Source organism: Dermacentor silvarum, chromosome 2 (assembly GCF_013339745.2).
Source record: "Dermacentor silvarum isolate Dsil-2018 chromosome 2, BIME_Dsil_1.4, whole genome shotgun sequence".
In the NCBI taxonomy this organism is placed as follows: Eukaryota; Metazoa; Arthropoda; class Arachnida; order Ixodida; family Ixodidae; genus Dermacentor; species Dermacentor silvarum.
Window position 1 is genome coordinate 248,940,823 of NC_051155.1, and position 24,808 is coordinate 248,965,630.

The 24,808-nt window shown below is 48.6% G+C and overlaps 1 protein-coding gene across 1 annotated transcript in view; it reads left to right on the forward strand.

Moving 5' to 3' along the window:
• The first annotated feature begins 20,909 nt into the window (after positions 1-20,909).
• Positions 20,910-24,808, forward strand: part of LOC119443090 (matrix metalloproteinase-14) — a 31,314-nt gene continuing 27,415 nt past the window's right edge. The window contains exon 1 of the mRNA XM_037708240.1: positions 20,910-21,149. Coding sequence (XP_037564168.1) covers positions 20,925-21,149 — 225 coding nt within the window. The 5' untranslated portion in view covers positions 20,910-20,924. The remainder of the gene's footprint in view (positions 21,150-24,808) is intronic.

The window sequence follows — 24,808 nt, forward strand, 5'->3', positions numbered from 1 at the left end:
GGCGGTATGAAGTATCAAAAAAAAAATTAAAGAGACAGAAAACAAGGGTGTGACCGTGAACACACTCGACGGGGGGGACGAGAGGAGCCAGAAGTGGTGCTTCTTCTGCGCTGTGTATATGTACATACGCAGATAGCGCCACTAAGAGGAGTTTACTAATTATGTGCAGTGTTCTTGAAGACCACAGCATGCGACAGATGATCGGCGGAACCTGCGCGCACCGGTGCGCTTGGTTTCTTAGCACCGAACGTAGTCGCGGTTGCGTCGTCTGCACCGTAGAGTACACTGAGCGGACGACGCTGTCATTCGCAGTGTTCGTAATAAAGATGCCTTAATTCGTGATTTGGTGAATGTGCGCTTTGAATATCCTGTGCAGCTTTCTTGTCATAGGCGTCGTATTTTTTAATGCGCTGGGGCTGTATGCATGTCAACATTTTTTTCTCGTTTACGCACCCGGTGGTGCCACAACAACGCGGTAGCTCAAAGCCACATGCATTGCCCTGTTTCCCTATAGTCGACGCGACTTGAACACAGCTCAACAGCGGTAAAAATCCGTCGAATTGAATTGAATTGATTTCCTCGGGGTTTTTTTAGTTTGATGTGGTATTGGGGGGATACAACGCCTTTCCACATTTCACGTTGAAATCTCAAATGCGTTCGTTTTGGATTGTTCCAAAAATGCACAAGTCAACTGTGATGACGCTATGTTAAGCAATTTTTGTGAATCACTTTCACAACAGTTCAGCGCTATTCCCAGCGGTTCTTTTTGCAGATTTCACTGGAAAGATGTATTTTGGCTGTCGACGAGCGGTGTGCTGCGCTGCGGTGACCCACTGGACACGCTTCAGAGCTCCCGCCGCAGTGCACGGTATTGGCGAGAACGAGTTACGCAGCTCACAGTGGTGGCAGCAGCGGCAAGCGCGGATCGGCTCAGCGAGGGTCCGCCCACGGGCCGCGTGCTTCTATATAGGCAAATGCGTTGGCGCGGCCGGCGTCTTCTCAGCGCTGCCGCTGGCGCCTCAGCTTTATCGGGCGCGCGCGATGAGGCATTCGTCCTCCCGTGTAAGGGCAACGCCACGTAAGCGCCGGCTTCTATACACACAGACTGCCGTACACTCACACGCAACACATTGCCGGCTGCTGCAAGGGCACGAACGAGCGAGTGCGCCTGTCGGGGTCACGAGCAGTGAATAACACTCGGAAGTGAACGCGGCGTGCTTCTTTTTTTTTTTTCATTATTATGATTATTTTATAGGTTTAAAATTATGCATGCTTCTTTCATTACCATATCGCTGAAAAAATGCAATAGTCTATTGTGCTGGAGCTCTGTGCAGCTTGATGGTCACGGCAGGTTTTGGCGCATTGTCAGGCATTTAGGTGCCTTTCTGCCACTCCTTCCAACGCAACCACCATGTATAAATCATTTTAGTTTTTGTCTGAATGAGTGAATGAATGAACTAGTTCTTCAAGTTAAAAAAAAGCGACAAACGTTCGCACGGAGTACGTCGCTGTCTAATTTCGTTCTGCTGCTGAAAGATATATAGAAGAGAGTAGTAGATCTGGCCGTCTGCCACGGTGGCCCGTGTCTCCAGAGGCTGTGGTGCTTCGAGACCGGCATCCACGGCGAGCGACGAGCGATTCCAAGATGGGTGCAAGTGGCCATCATCCATCAGTGAAATACGTTCGTTCTTATCGTGGGGGGACGAGCTGGCGTTGCTGGTGTTAGGTAGGATGGTGTATATTGTACGGGCACTAACGGGAGTTGTTGGAGGCAGTGCGCCTTCGGCTGCTCCATTTCACCACTACGTAAAGAAATACAATAAGTGTGCTTTAAAACAAGTAAATAAGAAATAACAATAAAAAGAACACTTCTTTTTCGAGCTTACCTAGGGAGAATTAAGGTACCATTACATAACATTACATGACCGACGTTCCTCACTTTATTCTTTTATCATCCCTTTTTGTTCGTTTACCACACAGTCGTCAGGTACAGTTGTTTAATTTAGTCGATATTTGTGATTGGCCACACTAATTTCTGTCACGTTGTCCAAATATACCAATAAATAAACGCCTTCCATCAAACGTGAAGGCCTTCCATTCCCTGTGGTATTTTGTCTGGTCCTGTAAATCGCTCTACTTGGTTCTGCCCTTATTTGTTTACAAATATTGCTTCCTTAAATTTGGACATTGCCGGAGAGAGTACAGAAAAGAGGGGAAAAGAAATTAGAACATCAGCAAGTAACACGGAGACGCAGTTCCCTCGCAAACTTTGGAGATGATATCTCGTTATGCGAACTAGGGTCCGTATTCACAGAAATATCTCGCGCAAAAATTGTTCTTAAGAGCTAATTCTGAGCAATCGGGTTACCGGAGCTATTATTGGCGATAGTGGTCGGCCTATGGCCGACAGCGCTGACGAACAAAAAGCTTTGTGAATTCGGCCCCTGTTTTTATTAACGCAGTAGTGTCAGACTGTAAGGCCCACTGTTAAATTCAACATTCAAGTGAAATTTAATTAGTCACGCCAAGATATACCAAGTGACACATCAGTCTGTGTTGTCACAAGCAAATAAACTGTACCCATCGATCAACTGATTGATTGATTGATTGATTGATTGATTGATTGATTGATTGATTGATTGATTTGGATAAAATCAGAAATGTTGGCAACTATTGTATCGCCAGCCTCTCCACAAACAATAAACTATTCAATGATTGAAAGTTGATACCATAAGATGATACGAAAATCATTTCGACTATAAGGCACTTTTCGCAAACGTTCCTAAACAGTCAACGTAGAATAACAAAAAAACCCAGAAGAAACAAACAAAAAACGGCAACACAATGTCACATTCTGCCGTTTCTGCGATTAGGCAAAAGTCACTCTATCAAGTCAGGTACGTACGAGACACATAGAGCCCTGTTAGCCCTTAGACTTCGCGTGTTCTGTCTATGCATCAAGAGTTATGAAATGCAACTCTTCGTTGCGTGTCATATGTCCGGTTCTTAAGCATGTCGCGTCTGTTTCTTCCGGGTGGCGGACGCTCGATCGTAATGTTTTCATAATACGTCTATACAAACGCTTGAAAAGTTTACGGAAGCGGCCACGGTGCCTCTTCTCAGGTTGTCACGAAAAACGTGTCGCCTCGAGGGATGCTGTTCCGACCTCGGCGGGGAGCTGATAGCCTTCAATGTCGATTTCACTCTTATGCCAGAACAAAACGGCTGTATTCTGTTTTGCAATAATGTGTCATTGGAGTCGAAGCTACAGCTTTAGCGTCAGTAAATCAAGGACGCGATTCAAGTGTCTCGAGAACCAGAGTACTGGTCGCATATTCCTCTCCAATGAAGCCGTCGTATTGTGAAACGGAGTAGGCAGCATTTACGCAAGGGGACCGAAGTGAGGCGAAGGAAAGGGAGGGAAGTGAACCAGAGACGCGTCTGGTTTTCTACCCTACACTTGGGTGGAGGGTGCGAGGGGTTAGAAAGAAATAAAGGGGGGGGGGGGGGGGAGGAGAAGGAGAGCACTAGCTGCCCCCAAACAATGTCGCAGAAAGAGAAACAGAGAGATATAAGTTAAAGGCAGGGAGGTCTGGTTTGCTACCGTCTATGGAAGCAAGGGGTAAATGATAAATGGGTATATACGGCGAAAGGGAGGGAATGAGATGAGTATAGAAGCATAAATAGGCACACTAAAACCTCTCCGGCTGCTGTTTCGCGTCTTGCCGTTCGCTACGTTAACCGGGGCTAGCTTTGGTCGGTTAATTCGCACGGAGGAAAGGTTAAAGGGGGAGAAAAAGAAAGGAGGAATGCATTTATAACATAATAAATTAGTGTACAACGCACAATCCAGGCGTAGCACGCAGCGTCCTGCAAGTTTATGACGTAGTCCCGATAGACCTCCTTTGGGAGCGCTGACCTAGAGCTTTCTTTTCCGATAGTGGCCGACTGTCCAGTATGCCAGGCACGTTGGACATCACTGGCATCTCTGCACTACAGCGTGGAAAGACGCAGAAAAAGGCATGCGAAGGTCCCGTCATAGATTTACGTTTCGAGCGTTCATGTAGCGCGTATAAAACTGCCGTTCGCAGGGAGCTTCATACAAGCAAAGTTCATGCAGTGGAGAAGTTCACTATACCAGCGGCAATTTCGCATGACACGTAGCGTGCAATAGAGCGTTTTGCTAGCTAACAAATGACCTTTAACTTCTCGCTTGCAACAATGCGCGTCATTTCAGGAGATCCTTCGTCTCGTAGGAAGCTTGCTCATCTGATTTAGGGCTTTTTTTTTAATCTTGGCGCATAGCTGCTACTCGGCTCAGTTTTACAGAATGTATATAGAAGGACCCACAGTCACGGGGCTGCCGTTCTGACTCATTTGCCGGTTCTGCAGCAAGTCATCACCTGAACCTGTCTTTGCCAAAAGAAAAACGAATGTTCGGTGCATCATCAGTTTTTTCAGTTGTTTGACAGGCAGACAGCTGAAAGACGGCCTCTTACTTTTCCCCTTCGCGCTTTCTCAAAGAAACGAACTTCCACGCCATTTTACACACAAGGCTTGCATCACTCCTTAGAATGCCACTACTTGCGACAGAAGCTTACTGTTTGATGTTATATGACCACTTATGGTTATCTATATAAATGGTGGTATATAAACCTTGCTGCCAACATCGAAATTTAATCATAATTTCTTGAATTTGGATGCTCCATTTTTGTTCTATTTCCGTTTGTTCGGATATCTGAGAATCGGAGGTCCAACAAAAACGACCTGCTCGCTTCAATGAACAAGGTGCAGCGAACGATTTTTTTTTTTCCTGTTCTTGTTTTGTTAACTGTGACTCAGTTCTATCGCCACACGGTCTCATACGTGAATGAAATTGCCGTCACTTTTTTCTTTCTTTCCGTCCGCCTCTTCTTCTCGTCTCTCGCAGTTTACGTCGAAACCGCAGATCAGCAACAAAAAACAGATACAGCAACAAGAGCAACGAGCGGAACAACCAATGTGCGCGTGCAGAATCATATATGTCATCCTTACTCCGAAAAGCGCTACCTTGGGGAAGGCCGCTTCCAGGGTGTTCACTCCAGACGTGTTCTCGACCGCGTCGGAAAACGACACGACATACACACTCGAGGGAAGTTCTGGTGGAAGATGGTGTGGGAAAAATACTGGTCGAGCGGTCGTGGCGGCGCGACGGGTGACACAAGTCTGTCTCGCTCCACGTACTAACGGAGATGCGGGAAGTCCTGCTCGCAGCGTGTGCGTAAAGGTCTCACGCTACCTCTCAATATTTCGGTGCAGGTTCGACGAAAGGTGTGGCTGCGTTTCGCCTAGTCATCAAAAAGAGGGACACGTTCGACCACCGCACAACGGTGGCTTTTCTTTCACTTGGCCGTATACCGTTCCGGCCTTTCACTATTTTTGTCTGATGCCGTCTTCCTTTTATTTATTCTCATTGAAATTACGTTTGTCGTATTCGTCATGGACTGTAGAATTCACGGCCACGTGGAGCTATCATTGCACAACGACGACAGCCCCTATTCAAGAGAGACACGCGCACCACACGCATAAAGGTTATTACAGCCCGAAATGACAAGTGCACCTTCTCTTTTCTGTCTCCGACATTTTAGCTAAACTACACTCAAAGCACCCGGTCGGCCTTCAGGTGCCAGAGCAGCTGACGGGTCGGCCTGATACACGCCGCAAAAGGTTAGACCACATCGGTTTCTTCCTACAGCACACAGCTTAAACGCGGGTAGGCGAACGTTTTTGAATTTCACCTCCTGTCGGAATGCAGCGGCCGCAGCAGGAACACGAACCCGCGGCATCGTGCTATGGTCTAATCTAAGTAGAACTGACAGCTGGGCGAGTTCGTAAGGATTCATTTCTTCGAAACCGCGCCACAGAAAGACACGAACACGGAACGACACTTGTGCTTGCGTGGTCTCAGTGTCATTCAGTGTTTGTGTCTTTCTATGGTGCCTTTCCAATAAATGAGTCCGAGCTATATACGAATGTTCCATGGTGTCCAAACTAAACCTAGATTAACAAGCTGTAGTGATGAATCCGCAGTGCTGCACAGAATAACGGAAAAACAAGCGCACGGTACGGAATCTTCCAGGCCGCAGATATGGCGGGGAAAAGTAAAATCGGAGTAAAGAGCGGGAAACGAGGTGTGCCAGTGTGCAAAGAGCACACTGATGACACTAGCTTTTGGGTGCAGCCGGGAGTTTTTCGCCGGAGGCCGGAAACCAGCCTTCTTCAGCCGCTGGGAAACGGACGCGCGACTTCAGCTCGCCGTGGTATAAACATCCGACACGTGTGTGGCGGCAGGACCGGCGCCGCGCCGTGCAACGTGCGCCATGGGTTTTGCTCCCTGGAAAGACGCACGTTACGATCGGCGTCTGTCGTTACGGCAAGAGGAAAAGACTGCCGATGAACGACCAAGTGTGCAAAGGCGTGCAATACGCGGCAGCGTGGGGAAACACCCTTCTCTCTCCTATCCCACTCCTCCTCGCCCCACAGCACGGCTATCTCGGGTACCGCATCAATGGTGCCCAACGCGGTTGAACGTGTTACGCGTTCGACCATGCAAGGCGAGGAATTGCCCCGCCTCCAAATCTACTCGTTTGTTTTTGAGTTTTTTCTTTATTTATTGTGCTGCAAAACCTGGAGTCATCTGAATGAGCTCCAAGTAAACGAAAATGAAACCAGCTTGCTTTCTATCCGCAGACCTTACTTACCAACAGCCACTTGCCCTACCCGGCCAAGTTTGCAAGTGCAAGTTGTCATGCGGCTCGGGCTCATTCAACTTATCCTTTGCATGCGAGTTCACCCATCCTGACATGACGTTTGTTCAATTCGACTGGCAAATTTGTGCAGTACAAGTTGAATCGATCAGCGTTTCTCTTGTCCATTAAAGCGCATTCTAGCAAAATCGTTGCTCTACGCACGTACACGTTTTCTGACTCATCCGCGCGCTGATTATAGAGCGCCTCGCGAAGAGCGTGAGAACAGCAGCGTGGTTTCTTCCGCGATCGAGCGGAAGGAAGGGTGACAGCACGAGCGGCGACTGCTGGGAGCGACATCACTGCGTGTCGTCAGGCTGTATATAGTTCCGCAAAGATGCAGGCGACGGACATTCGCCTCGACCGGGAAGCGCAACGCTAAACCCGCTGCTCGACTATACATTCCTGCAAGCCGGATGAAACGTGACGTGACTGCGAGCATCAGCGGGTTGTGAGAAACGATGAAAAGCCTGCGAACGCGACACGATTAAGGGCGATCGATTTCTGTAAGAAAGTCAACTTCAATGCTAGATGGCCCTCAGGCACTTTCAAGTATAGTCTGTACAGCCTACGCAGCTTAGCCTCCCTTACCTCTCACCCCTTCGATTATTAAAGCTGTTACTCCAAGTGGCATATGACCACGTTTCGCCTGTGGGACTCCCAGCGTTCGTAGTTGGAAATAAAGACTTGAATCGACTTTATTTCTTTTGCACTTGGATAGCGCGTTGGTTTCGTGAGACCTTCTGCCCAAACATAAATTGGCCAGAAAGGCGGCCAAGAAAACCAAAGCCTCGTCGACAGTGTTGAAAACGCGACGCACTTTGGCCAGAAAATAGACGCCGGCGGCAATCCCGGTTCGTGGAACTCCCCGGCGAAAAACAAAGCCCGAACAAGGAGGCGACGACGCACGATGAACTCCGGATTTCCAGTCTGGAGGCCTTGAAGTTTCATGCAGTAAATACCGTGTGGCCTCCTCGATATACAGTTGCAGAAGCGCTTCTCCTTAAAGCTGATAACAAATTCAAGACCTCGTCGCTCTGCGTGCAAGAAGTCTGGCTTTGTTATAAGCTGCAGCTTGCAGTCAACTCGCCCGTGGCAAGTGAGTCATTTTCTCCAGACAGTGCACGGAACCGTCTGCGTGTGGCCATGCGAGCTGGTGACCGGTCGCGGTGAGCGAAACTGTGTGAGCACTTCGGGAGCAACCTCACGGCACGTGCAGCGGTCAGTTCGTTGGCGCCGGACGCGCCACCAGAACAGTCACGATGCATGCATGCGTGCTCGTCGTCGACGGGCTTTACAATTCTGTTCACTCATGTGTTGTTGACGGCTGGATTGTTGCCTCCGTCCGTGAACACAGCGGCTATTCCGGGGCTTGCAGACTGCGTGGTGCGCTAAGCTGTCATTAGTGTGACGGGTTGACCACTGTGCTGGCTTCCCCCTTCTTCGAGAAGCCGTCGACCATGGGTGGACGGTGAGTCCGAGGCTCGCTTGCCTGTGTTATTACAGCCGCTGATCATTATTTTGTGCGTATGAACACAATTCTACTGCAACTACTCTCTTCGCTTAGTCAGCTCCTACTCGTCACGCAGTGATGACCGTCAATGATGAGGCTGATTCGGAGGATCTCGCGTTCCTCCGCAGGACGGCCGAGTTGCTTCAATGCCGCCAACACATTTCGGCTGTGAATAATTCCAGACCACGCATTGAACGGATGGGGCGGCTTTGTGACCCACGGGGAGGAAAGATGAAGGCGAGTTCAGACAGTTCGTAGGCGTTTAGGCTATAGACAGCGCACTGGACAACGTTCCACAATAGAGACGAGAGGAACACTAAGCTGTCTTTGTTTAAGTTTTGATATCGTTCTTGCTTTTTTTTGTGTTGCGTAATCAACGTACAGAGTTCACGAATGCAATTTTGTTGAACGGCGTGCTGCATCTGTATTCATTGCAGTTGTGAAGTAAAAGCTAGAATTATCGACTTATCCGAGCTGAATGGGCAGAACACCACAGCCCACGAGGTGACTTGTTCAAATCTAGGGGACAACGTCCGCCTTCCGATGTGGACGGAAAATATTAATAAAAGCATTATGCAGAAATCATCGCCGATGATTGTCAACGTAAGGGAACAGCCCGAACAAAAAACGAACTAACGAGCTAACTACCTAAAGGACGGACGGACGGACGGATGAACGAACGAACGGATGAACGAACGAACGGATGAACGAACGAACGAACGAACGAACGAACGAACGAACGAACGAACGAACGAACGAACGAACGAACGAACGAACGAACGAACGAACGTGAACTAACGAACGTTTTCCCCGACGTGTCCTGCTTCCGACCAACCTTGAAAACGGTCGGAAGGGGCAATGAAAGCTATTCGATTTTAAACGTCCGTGTACTGAAACCTTGGCACGCGTGGGAGAACCGGAAATGGCTCTAATCGATCTGGATATATCCCGCCTCTCACATCTCACGTGTATGTAGCTTCGGGTCGTAAACATCAAAAGCTCAGCAGCCCGATAATGTTTTGTCATCTGAACAGTGCACTGGCGCAAAGAAAGGGGTCGTATGCGATGCACCTGGGGTGAGCTTGCCGATCTCACATTGAAATACGTCCGGCTTAACACTCCTTTACTGCCCTTCCCTGTGACCTCCATATACGCGGCGAGGCCAGCAGGCACGCAAGCTTTGGGGTCTGAAGCAAGCCTGAGTGTGCGACTGTGTCCCTCCTTGCAGCGCCCCACTAACGTGCGTTGTGTTATTGTAGTTGGACAACTTTGTTACTCAAATCCAAAGGTGATGAATGGATTGCTCCAGATGCGGCATGGTTGAACAGCCTGTATACATCGGGCGTTTTTCTGCCGACCTCCAGCTGGGCGTTACGGTTTTGACACTACGGTTTCCGTGGGTAGCGCTTGCGATGCCCATCGAAAATAAGAAGATCGAGTCGAAATGTTGAGGAAGAAGATAGTAATTGCTAGCACAACACGGAGGAACCCCTTTGGAAACTACAAACGGAATACGGACAATTGGATGCAGCTGACCGAAAAGTAAGCCGTAAAAGCAAATCTGAAAAGCCAAACTGAAATCCTGACCTCGCCCGCTTTTAGAGAAGGTGATCGACGGAGTGGAGGGGGGGGGATATGAACTTCATGAAGTGATATATCGTCACGGTATAAAATACGTAGAAGAACACGTTACTCAGATATAGCACAATGATGGTCCAACGCACGTGGAGACGCTAGAGGCACGCACGTGCTTTCAAGTTAGCTCTGCGTAGATACAGCTGCGACTGAATGACTGCGAGCCAGCGACGAAGGGAGAGAGAGAGAGAAGCGTCAATTCATAGAAGCGAAAAACGCTCGCTTCACACCGGGCTCTGCAGAGTCGGCTTGCTCAACGCCGTTCTTACTTGGCGTGAAATAGCACACAGGAAGAGTGGCACTTGGCTGCGCTTCAAGCGCCGGAGAAAATGGAAAAAACAATGAGCAGCAACGGTTGTGAGAAATGAGCGCGTTAGAAGAAGACGCCGCAACTGCGCGAAAGGTACGGCGTGTTCTTGTGGCAAGTGTCTCAGGTTGAAATCTAGGCAAAATTATCTTTTTTATTGTCCAAGCTTCGTAGCAGCGGCGGACTGCACAATATGCGCGATCATCTCCAATATAATAATTAATTATTTATGTTACCGTAATTACCTTTTAACTTAATGACATCGTGTATTACGTTGTAATTGCAGAATTGAAATACTACTTTTACTCGAAATATAACATTTGACTTGAGACTTCGTACCTTACTTGCAGAAGTTTCGAGAAATACGGATTCAAGATGTCCTGCATTATATCGCCGAAAGTCGGCAATAATAAAGCGTGCGCGAGAATGCTTCCTATGAGTACCGGTGGTTTATCATCGTCACCAAGCTACGGGGCGACAAACGAATTCAGTCAATGAAGGCAGATGATGGCGGTGGGCCGCCTGGGCAACGGTCACTGCCACACCTCTTCCCTGTCGGGCTTGCGTGTAGGCAGGGGCTGCCACTGCGCAGACTGAGGTGCCGTGGGAGTTGGCCTCGGCAAATACTACTCCCTATATTCATCTCTCTCTTTCCGACATCGGGACACGAAGCCATGACGCGAGCCCGAACCATACAATGATCCTTCGTTGTCACGTAAGCATGCAGAGCTGTGTGCAAAAAGTTCCAAGGAATATGTTACGCAGAAATTCACTTTCCTATAGTATAATCGCATTAACGAAGCATTGAAACTAATATCGACAGTATGCATAACGAACGGGCCACGAAACGGTGAGTTCGTTTTGTACCACCAGACTGTGAGGCTTTCCGAATTCATATGGCAACTGGGTCGCTATAACACAAAGCATTCCAATTCTGCAATCAGCCCTCCACAACTGGTCAAACTGGACAAAAATATTTTCAGGCCACTCCCACTTCGGCTGTCTGTCACGCGACGTCACGAAAACCGCGAAAATGCCCCATCTGATATGATATGTGCACACTGATTATGCGTGATTAGACCAAACGAAAGAAAAATTATTATTTCTGATTCGGCGCCTTTTCTCAGACCTCTGCTATTGGTCAAACGTTTTCGGGCTGCGCCCACTTCGCCTTTCTGTCACGCGACGTCTCACAGTCGCGAAAGTTCACCGCGTCAAAGTGACTTGTACGCGTCAAAGACGCATTAATCTGCCGAACAAAACTGATTTCATTTTTCTGAATAGTCGGACACTGTCCCGTTCCGAAAGCAACAGAAGATGGCTGCCCGCCGATCGCTCTGGCACTGGCAACTCGGAGCTACCGAGGAGCATGGATTTATTTGCGTATAATAAATTTATTGCGTGGCAGTATAACCTTATCGTGCCCTTTCGGCACATATACGACATCGCTCTGCCAACTCTTCTTTGCTGAGGTTCCGTGGCATTTTTAACGTTTCGTTGCTCGCCGCAGCGATTTTCGACCAGCCACCGCAAGCTAAGTAAGGGGAAGCAGACCAATCGCAGACGACGGCACCCCCGTCCTCATCCGGTTGTCTAGTTTCACTGTGCTGGCTCGGCCCTGTTGAAACCCTCTCCACTTGAGCGCGCTCCTCGTCTCTTGTCAGCCAATTAGTTAAGAAAAACTGCTCAACGTAGGCAATGCTATTCGCTTTGAAAGCAAACAAAAGTTACCTCCTATAAGCGAGGAGCGCGTTGGATTGGGGGAGGAGGAGGAGAGAAAGACAGCGTTGGATTGGGCTTTTCAAACAACGCTGCGGGTTACCTCCCGGCGCTTGCGTCGGTGGTTACGTAAATTTGACGTCAGGAGATTGTAATAAAAACAGATTGGAATAGTTTTACGTTACAGCGCCCCTGGGAGCTGTGAACTGGAGCTTTTAGAAAACGGAAGAAGGAGGAAAAGTACTTGTTCCTTTGCGAACAGCTTTGTAACGATGGTTAACGTATTCTCCAGTGAAGTGCTACGGGGAAGTACAGAGTAATAAAAGAAGCGGCACTGGAAAATCTCATGTTAGCTCTTGGGTCGCGAAATCCGCTCAGCCTATAGGTTACCTTCAAGGGCATCACATTACAAGAGACACAAGTACATGCCTGTGTGCAAAAGAAGATCGCATAAAGCGAAACAGTGAATGAGTCAAAGGCGCTGAAAGCGCACCGACAAGAAGCTCAGAATAAATCCATGCGATTACCAGAAGAGAAAGAAGCCATATATTTCAACATGCGTTCGCCTTCTTCCGACGCACTGTATTGGTCCCTGTCATACGCGTGCACACGCGATCAAATGCTAAAACAAAAGCCGGCTGTAAAGCCTTCGAATCACACCGTGTGGTTTCCAACGCACTCGGCAACATTCAGCTGAAAGACGACGGGTCGCTGCCAGCACCCGTGTTTCGCAGCCCCCGTGGGCGTACCATGAACAAAGCAGGCTACCGAGTAAGTTATTCTCACGTAAAACAAAACCCAAGGTAAGATCTACAAGCATCCAGACTCAGTTGTGGCGTGTGCAGCTTGTCTCGAAGTTACAAACTGCGCGTATATCGTTCCACGCCGGAAAACTTCACGTGCGTTTACATCCTGTAATCGAAGCGTGTACTTCCGGCGGGGCAAGGTATAGCACCTTGTCGTGAGCTTCATTCTCTTGTTTATGTGCGTAGGAGCTGTCTCGCTCATGCCTAGGTTGTGTCTACAAGCCATGTAATCACGTGTCTTCTGCGGGTCATGCCCTTATCTTGCAAGTAGAGGCGTGCAAGAAAAAAATTGCTACATGATCTAATGATGGAGGAAATCAGTATTCTTCAACCGACCGACCGACCGACTGACTGACATTATCGAGCGGCCAATCGGATGGTAGCGACTGCTAGAGTCGGCAATACCTTAACGAGAACATTTAGTTTCTTTTTTTAACAAAGTTTAATAAGCACACAATACTTTAAATTCAATATTCTAGGACTCAACGATAAAACCGAGCTCGTAAATGGTTGTTTTTAATGGCCGTGACTGACGTGATCCGCATAATGAGGTTGCGTCAGTGACAAAGGTGTCTGAACCGGTCACCTTGAGAGGCGGCAATTAAAGGCCGCGATCTTCACTTTCAACACGGTCGCTAATGAAGTGAGTGACTGCACTTCGGTGGTCCTTGCCCGAGCGAGGGATTTCGTAACTCTAAAGACCTTGCGTTGTGCCCACCACCATGCTCGCGCATGAGCGGGTCCGACATTGGCGAGACTGAATTGGGTTTCCTCCTGCCACGCTCCAGTCATGCACGCTTTTCCATCTGTGGCCCCGCATGTGCGCTTGCTGTTGTGCCTCTTTCTTGCCCCTAAGATGATAATTTACGTTCTCTAACTTTCAGTCTTTTTATTTCCTGTATAGAGGAACGGGGGGAAATAGCGCTTGCCCTTCACATTGGACGCCTCCTTGTGCACTGCTGCTATTATACGCAGTACAATATGGTAGACCACCGTGTGCGCAGGAATCAGCCACTCAGGGCAAGCGACGAAAAGAGCAGGATAAAATCGAAACAGAGAATTGTAACCTGACACGACGCAGTGAAACGTTCTTGCGTTTATTATGTTGATTCGATAGGTTCTCCTTCTGCTACTTTCTGTCATCAAAAATATATCACCCACTCATCTTATACATTAAAAAAAAATTATCAGTGCACCTGTGATTGTGCGCTTGTGCTCCTTTCCTTTCTCTCTCTTTACTTTCCTATCTCCTTACGTCCACCTTTTCCCCCGTGTAGGGCAGCAAACTGGATTTTTCCTTCTGGTTAACCGCCCTGACTTTCTCCTTTCTTCTTTCTCTCTCTCAGTCTTCAGTCTTATAAGCTTGTTTTAATTTCTTACAAACTTTTGCCTTCTTTAACTTAATTTCACCTTAATTTGATTTTTTTTTCTGACGGGTCTCAAGAGCCTGTAGGTAGGTTAAGCTAATATTTATGTCAGCTTCTACTATTATTTATTTTTAAGCATTTATTGGGGAAGGGGGTAGCGGGGAGTAAGGGTGGATACCTTGGCACGCACGCACGCACACACACGCGCACACACACGCACACACACACACACACACACACACACACACACACACACACACACACACACACACACACACATATATATATATATATATATATATATATAGTTGTGCTTCTGATTTTCCTAAATACGCTTGGCCCATTGAAAAATCCAGTCACTACTATATATATATATATATATATATATATATATATATATATATATATATATATATATATATATATATATACAGAGTGTTTCAGCGAACACTTTAAAAATTTGTTTAAGGTTGCCTGTGGCAGCTAGCACAATTCTAGTTCATGAGCTGGTCTACTCGAACTCCACGGCTACAATTTGTAAATTGCAATATGGGCCATAAGGTAATTAGTTAAAAACTTAATTAGTGAATTTCTGTTAATTATTCGATTATGCTTTTCAATTTCTTGTGCAAGTAATGTCCGCCTCTTCGAGTAGACCAGCTTATGAACTAGAATTGTGCTATCTGCCAAAGGCAACCTTAAATAAATTTGAAAGTGTTCGCTGAAACACCCTGTATATATATATATATATATATATATATATATATATATATATATACAAACTCATTTAATTCGACAGAGAAAAACTCACAAGCTTGCATCCTGTAACACAGGACATATTGATAGGAGATGTCGTGGGAGACATGGCAACAAGGTATAGGCTATGTCCTCTGATTGGAAGCCTGCTCGCTACTGGAGATAAAGAAGCGTAAATGGTAACGGTGAATGAGTCACGAGCGCCTGATGACAACTCGGCTACCGAGAAGGAGTAAGCGAGTCCTTCATTCACGTAAAAGCGCGATAGCAAACGAAGATAACGCTCAGCGGACGCTGGCGTCAGCGCGGGAGTTGTGGAATGCGGGATAATAGGGGTTAGGTCGCAGTAAAGAAAAAAAAAAGCAAGAGTCTTTTTCGATATTTGTGCGAGAGCCGACTTGGATGTTCGGCTTCTAGCACGAGCCTGGCATATATGTGCGAGTGCCCGCAGCCTGAATTCATCTTCTACCAGACTATTCGCTGATGACTGTGTCGTGTATCGTGTAATCACTAGCCCCTCTGATTGATTTTCGTTGCAGTCCGACATTAACGCTGCTTGCTCATAGCGCACTCGCTGGCTAATGAACCTCAACGCTAACAAATGTAAATGCATTAGTGTTACTCACCTTTGTAGCTACACTGTTCGTTTCATGCATAACCCGCTTGCTCTCGTAACCTATTATAAATACCTTTGCTTTCATATTACCGACAATCTCTCCTGGAACATGCATGTCAACTGTATTACTAAGAATGCTAATCGCATGCTTGGTTTTCTACGCCGAAATTTATCTTCTGCCAGGGTTACCATCAAGCTTCAACTTTAGAAAACATTAGTAAGACCGGAAATTGAGTACGTGTGCTCAATTTGGGACCTAAGCCAGGCAACGCTTGCAGTTGTTAAGTCTATTCAGATACGAGCAGCTGGCTTTATTTCTCTTGATTTACTCCCGCCACTCTAGTGGATCAAGAATGAAAGAAAACCTAGGCTTATTAGTATTACCTTCTCGCCCCAAACTACTATACGACTCTGTCTTTTCCGCAAGGTATATTGTACACTAACCTTATCCTCAGAGACCACCTGTTCCATCGTCCATCCTGCGCGTTATCCGATCACCGATACAATTCTGGAGTCCTACCAATGTCTGCTTTAGCTTATTTAATCCAAAAACTGCCAACTATTGGAACCACCTTCCCGCCGCCACTAAATTCAAAGAAGCTGTCACCAATTATCTTCGAATATAAATAAATAAATAAATAAATAAATAAATAAATAAATAAATAAATAAATAAATAAATAAATAAATAAATAAATAAATAAATAAATAAATAAATAAATAAATAAATAAATAAATAAATAAATAAATTTGATCGCGATCAGGAAACAACAAATGATAACACCTCTCACGTGTGACTTCCTTCGGAGCACGACGTGCAATCACTGCACAGCGGTTTTCGAAGCATACTGCGCTCCCAAAACTCCATGTCGGATACCGAATCACGCCAATGACACAAACGCTGGCTTAATGTAAGAAAAGCAAAAACTCGCGCCTGGTGATTTTAACTTGTTCGGGTTTGATTTTAAGCTGATGGTACACATACTGTTTGCGTAACTGGCGGGTCAAGTTCTATCTGCGATTAATGCTCTCACAGGAAGTGCATTCGATGCAGTGCATGGATCATGCCTTTAGACGCGTCCCTTGTTGTGCTATCGCATTCCACACTGCTCTCCCTTTTCCTATATTTATCCAACCCCCTTATACTTCACTACATGCCAAAGAGATTGTTTTTCCGGCCGGCAAGATCCCTCTTATTATCATCAAAACTGTATCTCTCTCTCTCTGAAATGTTCCTATCCATTCGAATTCAATCATACCTCCCTTTCTCCCATCGACCTTTCTATTCTCTCCTCTGTGGAGGCAGTGGGGACCTCGAGTGCTGTTAATCATGTGTTCAATGATTGTCATCGCAGCAGAGAGCTCGGACCAAATAATAAATGCGCGTGGTTCGCATTTTATTTTAGCATTACGCTGATTTTCTTCCTGCACTTTTCATACGTAACGACAGCCATTCCCAATGAGGCGATCATGTAGAAAGAAGCGTAGCATATATTGAAATCTGTCTTTTAGCCATAAGGTATGCCTTAAGGCATGGAAAATAATATACAGCTAGATTCCCTGATGTAGGAAATGGAGACTGTAATCGATCAAGGAGTCCAATATTTCAATCTAAAATAAGAACGTTCATGCAACGACCCACGCAGTGCTGCGCAGAAATTAATTTAATCTTTTTATCCAGGTGCAATAGGGCATGAGCTTTTAAAGCGGCGACCCGATCAAGTCAACACCGACCGCCATGGCTGCCTTGTGAGAAAACATTTCGCAAACATTTCTTATTTATCTCCTGATGGTTCCCTCCCAGCTTTTCCTTCTGTCGAACCTCCCGCTCTCTTAAATGAACATATAAAGAAAGAAAGACGAAACTGAAAACACTTACGGGAATCGCGCGTCACACAGTCTGAAAAACAAAGCACGGGAGCCCCACCCTCTATGAAAGACGAGTGCACGCCTTCTGAGTTGCGACATTGGTCGACAACAAGCCGCTTGTGCAGGGCTCCGTTCAGTCACGAGCCTTTTAATCAAGTTGCCATATGATGAACACGTACGAAGTGCCTTTGTTAACGGAAGCTGCACCGGACCTGAGTTTTGGCAATGTTCAATGTTGTTGAGCCGCGGGCATGTGTGGCGCAACTTCAGCACCGCCTTGATTGCGGTCTTCGCGTCCGCCGTCGTTCGGTTTGCCCGAGCGCTTTAAAACTCGTTGCGCTTTTGCGTCGACCCGGCATGCCCAGGCATCACTGTCAAAACAACGCCGTATTTTTCTTGCATCGATCGTCTTTACCTTCCAGTATATGCGTACTTTCTGTACTCACGTGCAACTTTAGATTCTTGCGATGAGAGATTAGCGTATTTGCAATAATACAGCTCGTAAATCCTAAAGGGTATAGTTTGCCTCTAGCGATGATCGGTGAGAGGATGTATAGAAGCGCGGTAACCAGATTTCATGCATGAAAAAACAAAAGTTTTTTTTTTTTTTAGGTGCTATGAGGCACAGCCTTTGTCCGAAAAAGAGAAGCCACTGCGCGCATGACTGCAGCTGACAATGCGGCGTCTCGTCGTCCTTCATCTAGGCTCGAAAGCTGTGCAAAACAGACTCTCAGGTCAAGAGTGTTTCCAGCACCAGGAGTTCCACGGGCGCGCGACGTGACGCATCTAGGACGGAGCGACATACACACTCTTAGTGGCCTCGCTTCTTCTGACAGAGACTGCTTATATAAGACGTAGACAATGAAACAGTTATGTGCATATAGTTAGATCCCGGACTCTTTATTGCATGGCTAAAAAAGTTAGTGCACAATACCCCCCCCCCCCCCCTCCCCCCCCAGTGAAATAGTTCTATCTCGCTCTTTGTTTCTTCTTATTTCTTTTAACGACAGATCGCAATGTAATACAGAATAAAGTTCAATTCTCAGGAAACACTCTTCCATTTCGGTGCTAGACGAATTGCACAGTTTTTGCAGCGTATGGTGAAAGGACTCAATACGAACAGAACATAAAAAAAGTCCATCTCTCTCTCAAGAATTGCACACGATACCTGTTAGAGACTGACCATGGAGCCTGATGGTGTTGGTCAGTGCTCGAATTATGCACACGCCACGGCGCTTATAAGCGTGGAATGTCTTTGAACCCTCCATGCTGTCAGGGAATACCGAGTAAACGCGGAGTTAGCTGGAACTCTCAATTCAGCAAAGTCGCGCTCCGATGATTTCAACGAGTCAAGCGGCGAGTCTTTTGTTGTCGGACTGCGGCCAGATGCAAAGAAGTGAGCGCATAATGGAAACAACGGGTGGCACGCATCAAGTAAAACGAGGAGAGGAGGAAACGTGAGAGAGAAACGATGTTTGCGGTGGAATCACTGGCGGCTGGCTCTTTTTGCCCGTCTGTCAGACAGGGCTGCGTTGGCCCTGCGTGGCCGGTAAATGTTTGTCCGGTCGCATGGCGCTCGCAATCCGCAGCTGTCAGAAACACGGGCCATCTATCGCCAAGGAGCTCCTTTCGCCGCGAAGGACACCACACTTAAATCATGCATAGGACGCAGCAGTGCCCGCGCGGCCTGTTTTTTTCTGGGCGGTCTTGAGAGCGAAGCACCGAGAATAGAAAGTGTTTTCTATTCCCGTAGTGTCGATAAGCATACAGCCCCTGGAGTATGACATGTTACTGACAATTGGGAGCGATTATAGGAGAGAAGGCCCTGGGCCAGTACTCCCAAAGGATGTCCACAAAGTGGTCTATAAATATGCACTGCCTCAGTTCATGAGATCGGCAAGCCATCATGACAGATTTTGACAGCACTGCTTGCTAACACTGGATTGTACAAGCGCGCTTTACGGTCCTTGTGCCTATTTTCTTGTCTGCTTGCTTCTTCACTCTGGCGGGGTATAGCTAAACAGAGGCATTCAGTTAACATTTTAGCACCAGCAAACCAGGGCAGGATAGAGACTGGGACAACACGTTGTCCACATCATTGAACAGTCAGCCAAAACTGCATGTAATTGACCTCCCTCCCATTGCAATATACCTCATCTCTCTTTCTACAGAATTATTTGATTTCTTACTTTATTCGTTTTATTCCTTAGAACTTCGCGTTCAATTCACCTGTGTTCCCATTCACGCGATTCGCCATGCAACATTAAGATGTCATCCTTGTCGCGAGCACGAAACGTCCCGCATACCCACGGGCATCCTCTTTTTTTTTTTTTTTTTCCTGTGCAGACAAGTATAGTAGCCAAAAAGTGACGGGTTGTCTGCTCGTACGCCCACCCTAACATGCTCTCACTGTCTGTGCTAATCTTATGTCGTGCGCTCTGGCAAAGTCAGCCGACAGAAACTCCGAAAATAGTAATCCGTCCCCTGCGCCGCCGTCGACGCCCGTTCCTTTAGCAAGGCGGGGTGTCAGTCGCCAGCACCAGCAACAGATTCCAGCTTTTGTAGTAAGGTTGTGAGGCACTTAAAGGAAAAGATACTATATGGTCACTCGCACCACCTGCTCAACTCGAGTATAGCGACTAAGATGCCGAGTTCTCAGCTCATTTTCGCTGGGGTCGGGTACGCGGGAAGTTGTACGTCTCATGGCAGATCAGGGACGTCAAGCTCGTGTCTGGCCGCGCTAGCATGGCACACAGCTCCCGAGGTCACCCTGAGGCGTGTTCGGTGAAAGCTGAAACGACAACTTAAGCCTTACGCAACTTGAGCTATGGTGAATAATCGTCTAATCGTGATCCCCGCGCCGGCCGCAGATAAGAGGTCCACAGGCCGCGTCTTTGAGAATCCAGGCCTAGATTGTGGGACACCTGCCCCCTCCAGAATCCCCTTGCCTCTCCCGAGGGTCGGCGGAAAGGATTGAGGAGAGCGCGGCCGGGTTCAGGCGCGCTCGGGCCGGGACCGCGACAGTGACCGTTCCCCGTCCGCGGCTGCGACGTTGGTCGGCCACGGGCGACGCGTCGCCGGCATCGTTGTTGTCTGCCGCGGGAGGCTGCGTTCGCGGAAAAGGAGGCTTGGCGGTGCGCCAGCCCAGCAGCGCTACTCCGCCCAGACCGGCTCTGGGAATCGCGGTGAACGGCTCGGGGCCGACGTCCGACGAACCTGACGTCACCCTTTTCCGCGCCCGTCCGGAAGGAAGCACCGCCGGAAGCGAGCTCCCGTGGCGAGGACCACCTGTACTGCGGCTTGCCCACGAGTCAAGAGCTCCCTTGCCCCGGTGCCGAAGGTTTGGCGGTCAGCCTCCAAGTCGAGTGGGGAACTTCTCCGCTCCGAGATCAGTTTTGGGGGACAGGTGCGGGGGCGGTCTCGGTTGTTGTCCCCGACGCGCATTCCGGGGCCGGGTTCAAGGCCCGGGCCCTGCACCGCGCGCGCTCTTCCTCGCCGCCGGGACTGCCAGGGGGGGGACTCGGGCCGTCCCGGAGAGCGGCCGCAGCGGCCAATGGGCGTCCCCGGCCTCTCACCCGCGGCGCGCGGGGGAAAGGAGGCCCCTCATAAGAGCGCCGGCCGACGATCGCCGTCGCAAAACAAAGCCATGCGCCGCCGGGGACTAGTCGACGCGTACCGGCTGCTCCCATCCACGATGCTGCTGCCGTTCGTCCTCCTCGTGGCGTCTTCGTCAACTTTGCTCGCCGGTGCCGCCTCGGAGTCCAGCGACATGGCCATGGTGAGTGGCCTCGAGGCCCGCTACTTCGACCGGAGACGAGAAAAGGGACCAAGGACGCTTGTTCGAACGACTGCCGGCACCGATGTCGTCTGCGAAGTTGTTGCCCCAACCGCAGTGTTCCCCCCGTTGGCGGGCCGCAGCGCGAAGACTCCCGACGTCTTGGCCCAGACAGAAACAGCCCAACGACGCAGTTCCATGCCCGGCGCCTTGGTTTGGCCGGACACTCGTGTGCCCGTCGCTGTGTTGTTTCTGCCCGGAGAGCCAAGGTGGCGACGGGGGTCTTTGAGCTCTCTGCCGTGCTTCGACCGCGTGTCCTTGGCCTTCCTATGGGTGCCCTCGATTTCGGCCCGTACCGGTGCAAGACGCGCGCGCGCAGCCTCTTCGTCGAGCCGTCCACATCCCTTGTGCTAATCCGTATTTGTGTTTGGAGTCACTTTCGGCTGCTGGCAGCATGTAAGCCAGGTATTGTCCTAAAGGAAATACCGTATCTCATTTCCCTATCTTATGATTGTTTGAACCTCTGAAGAAATGTGGGAGCTAGGAGTAGGCTGTAATCCTTTCACTGATGTTCACTCCTGTACCTAACCCAAGAACCTTTCTGGTCATCCAGTTCTTTCTTTTTTTTTCTAACAGTAACAGCATACGATTCGAAAAAGAAAAGCAGACCGCATCTAAGTTATACGATTTCTTTTCAAGATATCAAAAACAAATCTCTAGAAGCACTCACTCCTAGACAATGTCCAACGGCAGTTGTTTTCCATCGCTGTTTTTCTTTCCTCGACGCGGCCTTTCTTCTCTCGGACGGGGAGCAGCCCGCACAATAGCTTCGAAGAAAAGCGCCCTTCAACGCTTGCGTGTGCAAAGTCTCAATTTTTTTTTTTTTTTTTTCTGTTTCCCCTTCCGTTCGCCACGGTCGAGCATGATGAATGCTTGCCGCACAACTCGTCGAGAACGGCGCGGTATCTCTCTCTCGACGCTAGTGAGTGTTTGTCAACACTGGGTAGCGGCAGCTACCCTCGTCCGCGATGAAGGTGTTTATTCATCCCCCTAGCCCCACCTCGACTCTCCGAGAGATACACGCCGCAGTCGCATTCCTGGTGCGTGCCCAGCGCGGGAGGGCAAGGGTTTCCAGCCGTGGTGCGGCAACCTCTGACTGACGTGCCACCTGGGAGAAAGTGACGAGCGTATATACTCGAGTGGCTGAGATGCGGCGCGGGGCGTAATTTATTCGGGCGGACGACCGGGTAGGGGCGCCTGCTCTGCCGCGCCGGTTGACGGGCGGCTCGCCTTTTTGCGGGGAGTCGCCCTGTTTACCTGGCTCCTTGTGAACTGCGAGTGAGCGGCTGCCGCTGGGTTCAAGGTCGGTCCCCCCATCGTCTTCTTTTCTGATGAGAACTTTGTTCCCCGCTTTTTTTTTATTTGCCGCTTTCTAGAAAGCGCTCTCATCGCCATGCGAGCATAGACCCCCATCTCTCCTCCGAGGAAGCGTTCACCACTTCGAGCGCGCGAGTCTTGTGAAAAAGCGTAGCGGGCGACCCCCACCCCACTCTCCCCAACTCGGAGATAGTCGGTCTCTCGCATCCTCCCAGCCTGTCTGCTCATCCTTCGCAGACAAAAGCTGCGTTTTCTCTTTCCTGCCTGGTTTATAATATAACGTACAGTCGACGTAGAGTCTTGGTTATAGTTCATCTTATTCTCCCACTGTTTTCAAATGGGGAACCTCATTGCTCCCTCCCGCATGAAACGCGAATGCCGGACTGCAGCCCTTAATGGATGTCGGGAGGTTCCGCCTCGGAAACGCGCGACCCACACACCCTTGTTTTTTTTTTAACTATATTTTTTTTTCAAACCTAGCAGCAAAAGTGAAGCAGAGATTGCGCCTTTATTATTATTTTTTTTTTTTTTGGGGGGGGGGGGGGGGGATGGACCATGCCGAGGCGGAACGGGCTGAAATTGCTAAGTACAGGAGCGGGGTGTCCCTAACCAAGACCGAAGGTCTGCATCATCACGCTTTCTGAGGGAGCGCGATCGGACAAGGTCTGGCAGCTGAGTTTTTTCGCATGTCGGACAGCGCATGGTTCCTTGATCTGGAGTGTTTTAAAGGATCACGTTTACACGATGTGGCGCGTCGTAGTAAGTGTCGTACTCTTCGTAACGTCCGGACAGCCTCCTTGGTCATTAGCTTGGCAATAAGCCTGGTGCACACTTCTTCCGTCATGAATAGGCAGCATCTACGGCACTCAGTTATTTTCGTTTTCTCTTGGCGACTTTGCGCATGGTTTGTCTTTTACATCCGCGGTAACTCCTGTAAACAGCCGCTTAACCTGAAGCATGAAGCCTACCGCTGACACGTCTCGTCATAGAGCCAGTGACAGAACCACGATCACGCGGTCACGAGCGAGTCGTTCCAAGTCAGCGGCGAACGTCAAAGGCCTGGCAGCCGTCCCTGGCACGCTTTGCCAATCCGTTCATCATTAGACGCTTCCGTAAAACAAGTTGCTTCCTCGGAGCTTCGTCGACGTATACGAGTGCTAGTGTATTTTTAAGTAGTCTTCCGCGTGTTTAACGCCTCTTCCTCGTTGTGAAGCCAAGCGATAGTGTCGATAGACGAATGTGGGCCGTTGGCACGCAGTGCTGCAGCGGCTATATGACGTCATGCGAATAGCTTGGTTCTTTAGTATAATCCGCGGCGGCGCGTATTAGCAAGAAACTGACGGCGGTCATTAGTGGACAGAGACCATGGCGCGCGCATGTGTCCCGTATGCGCCACGGGTGTTACCCACACCTTGGACGACGGCCAAATGGGCGTCCCGGGTGAATCACGAGGGGTGCGGCGGGGACGAGCCGTGAGTCCGTTTTCCTTAACAAATAAGAACTTAGTTGCGCAGCATGGACAGCGTTTAGGAAGAGAGAGCGCGTAATAGGTTGAGGGGGTCTTTATGCTCGCTTAATCATGCGGTGGCCTTTATGAGCTTTCCATTTCCTCCGTCGGACTTCAGTGGTCGTGGCACGACTTTTCATCCACGTGTGCACAACCATTCGGCTTTGATGCTGACGCCTGGATTGAAGGAGACTTCAAGGGTGCTCGAAAAATGCTTGCCTGTACCCGAAGTGCAGCTGCAAACAAAATTTTTAAAAAAATCTTCGAGTCCGCGGAGTAGGATCCACTACTAACGCTGAACCTTTAAATATGAAAGCTCCTTCCATGCACTTTCACACGAAATATTTCAGCTCCTTTTTTATTTGCCTGAACAGAGAAGCCGGCGTTTCGATAGATCCCGTGATATTTTCCCCATAAAATGTCGCTTGCAGTTAAAAGTGAAGCTGTATTCGTTCCAGCACCATTGAACAATCGTATGCGCGTGCATAACATTGTTTCAGCAATTAATCCCCTTCAACATTTGGGTCTACAACGCGAGCTGTTTTTTTTTTTTCTTCCGTGTTTTCGGGATAACTTTCAGTCTCCGTCGGTGATCTCTTACTTCGTTAAAGAAATACTGTAGAGCGACAATCAATCAAGTTAGGCTGATAAAGCATTCTTCGAAAAGTCTACATAATTGACTTGGCGTCAAACGTTTATCATTAGGGAAAATGAAGGCCGAACTTTGCTTTTAATTATTAATATTTTTGTGCATCGCGCCGAAGCCTCCGGTCATCGT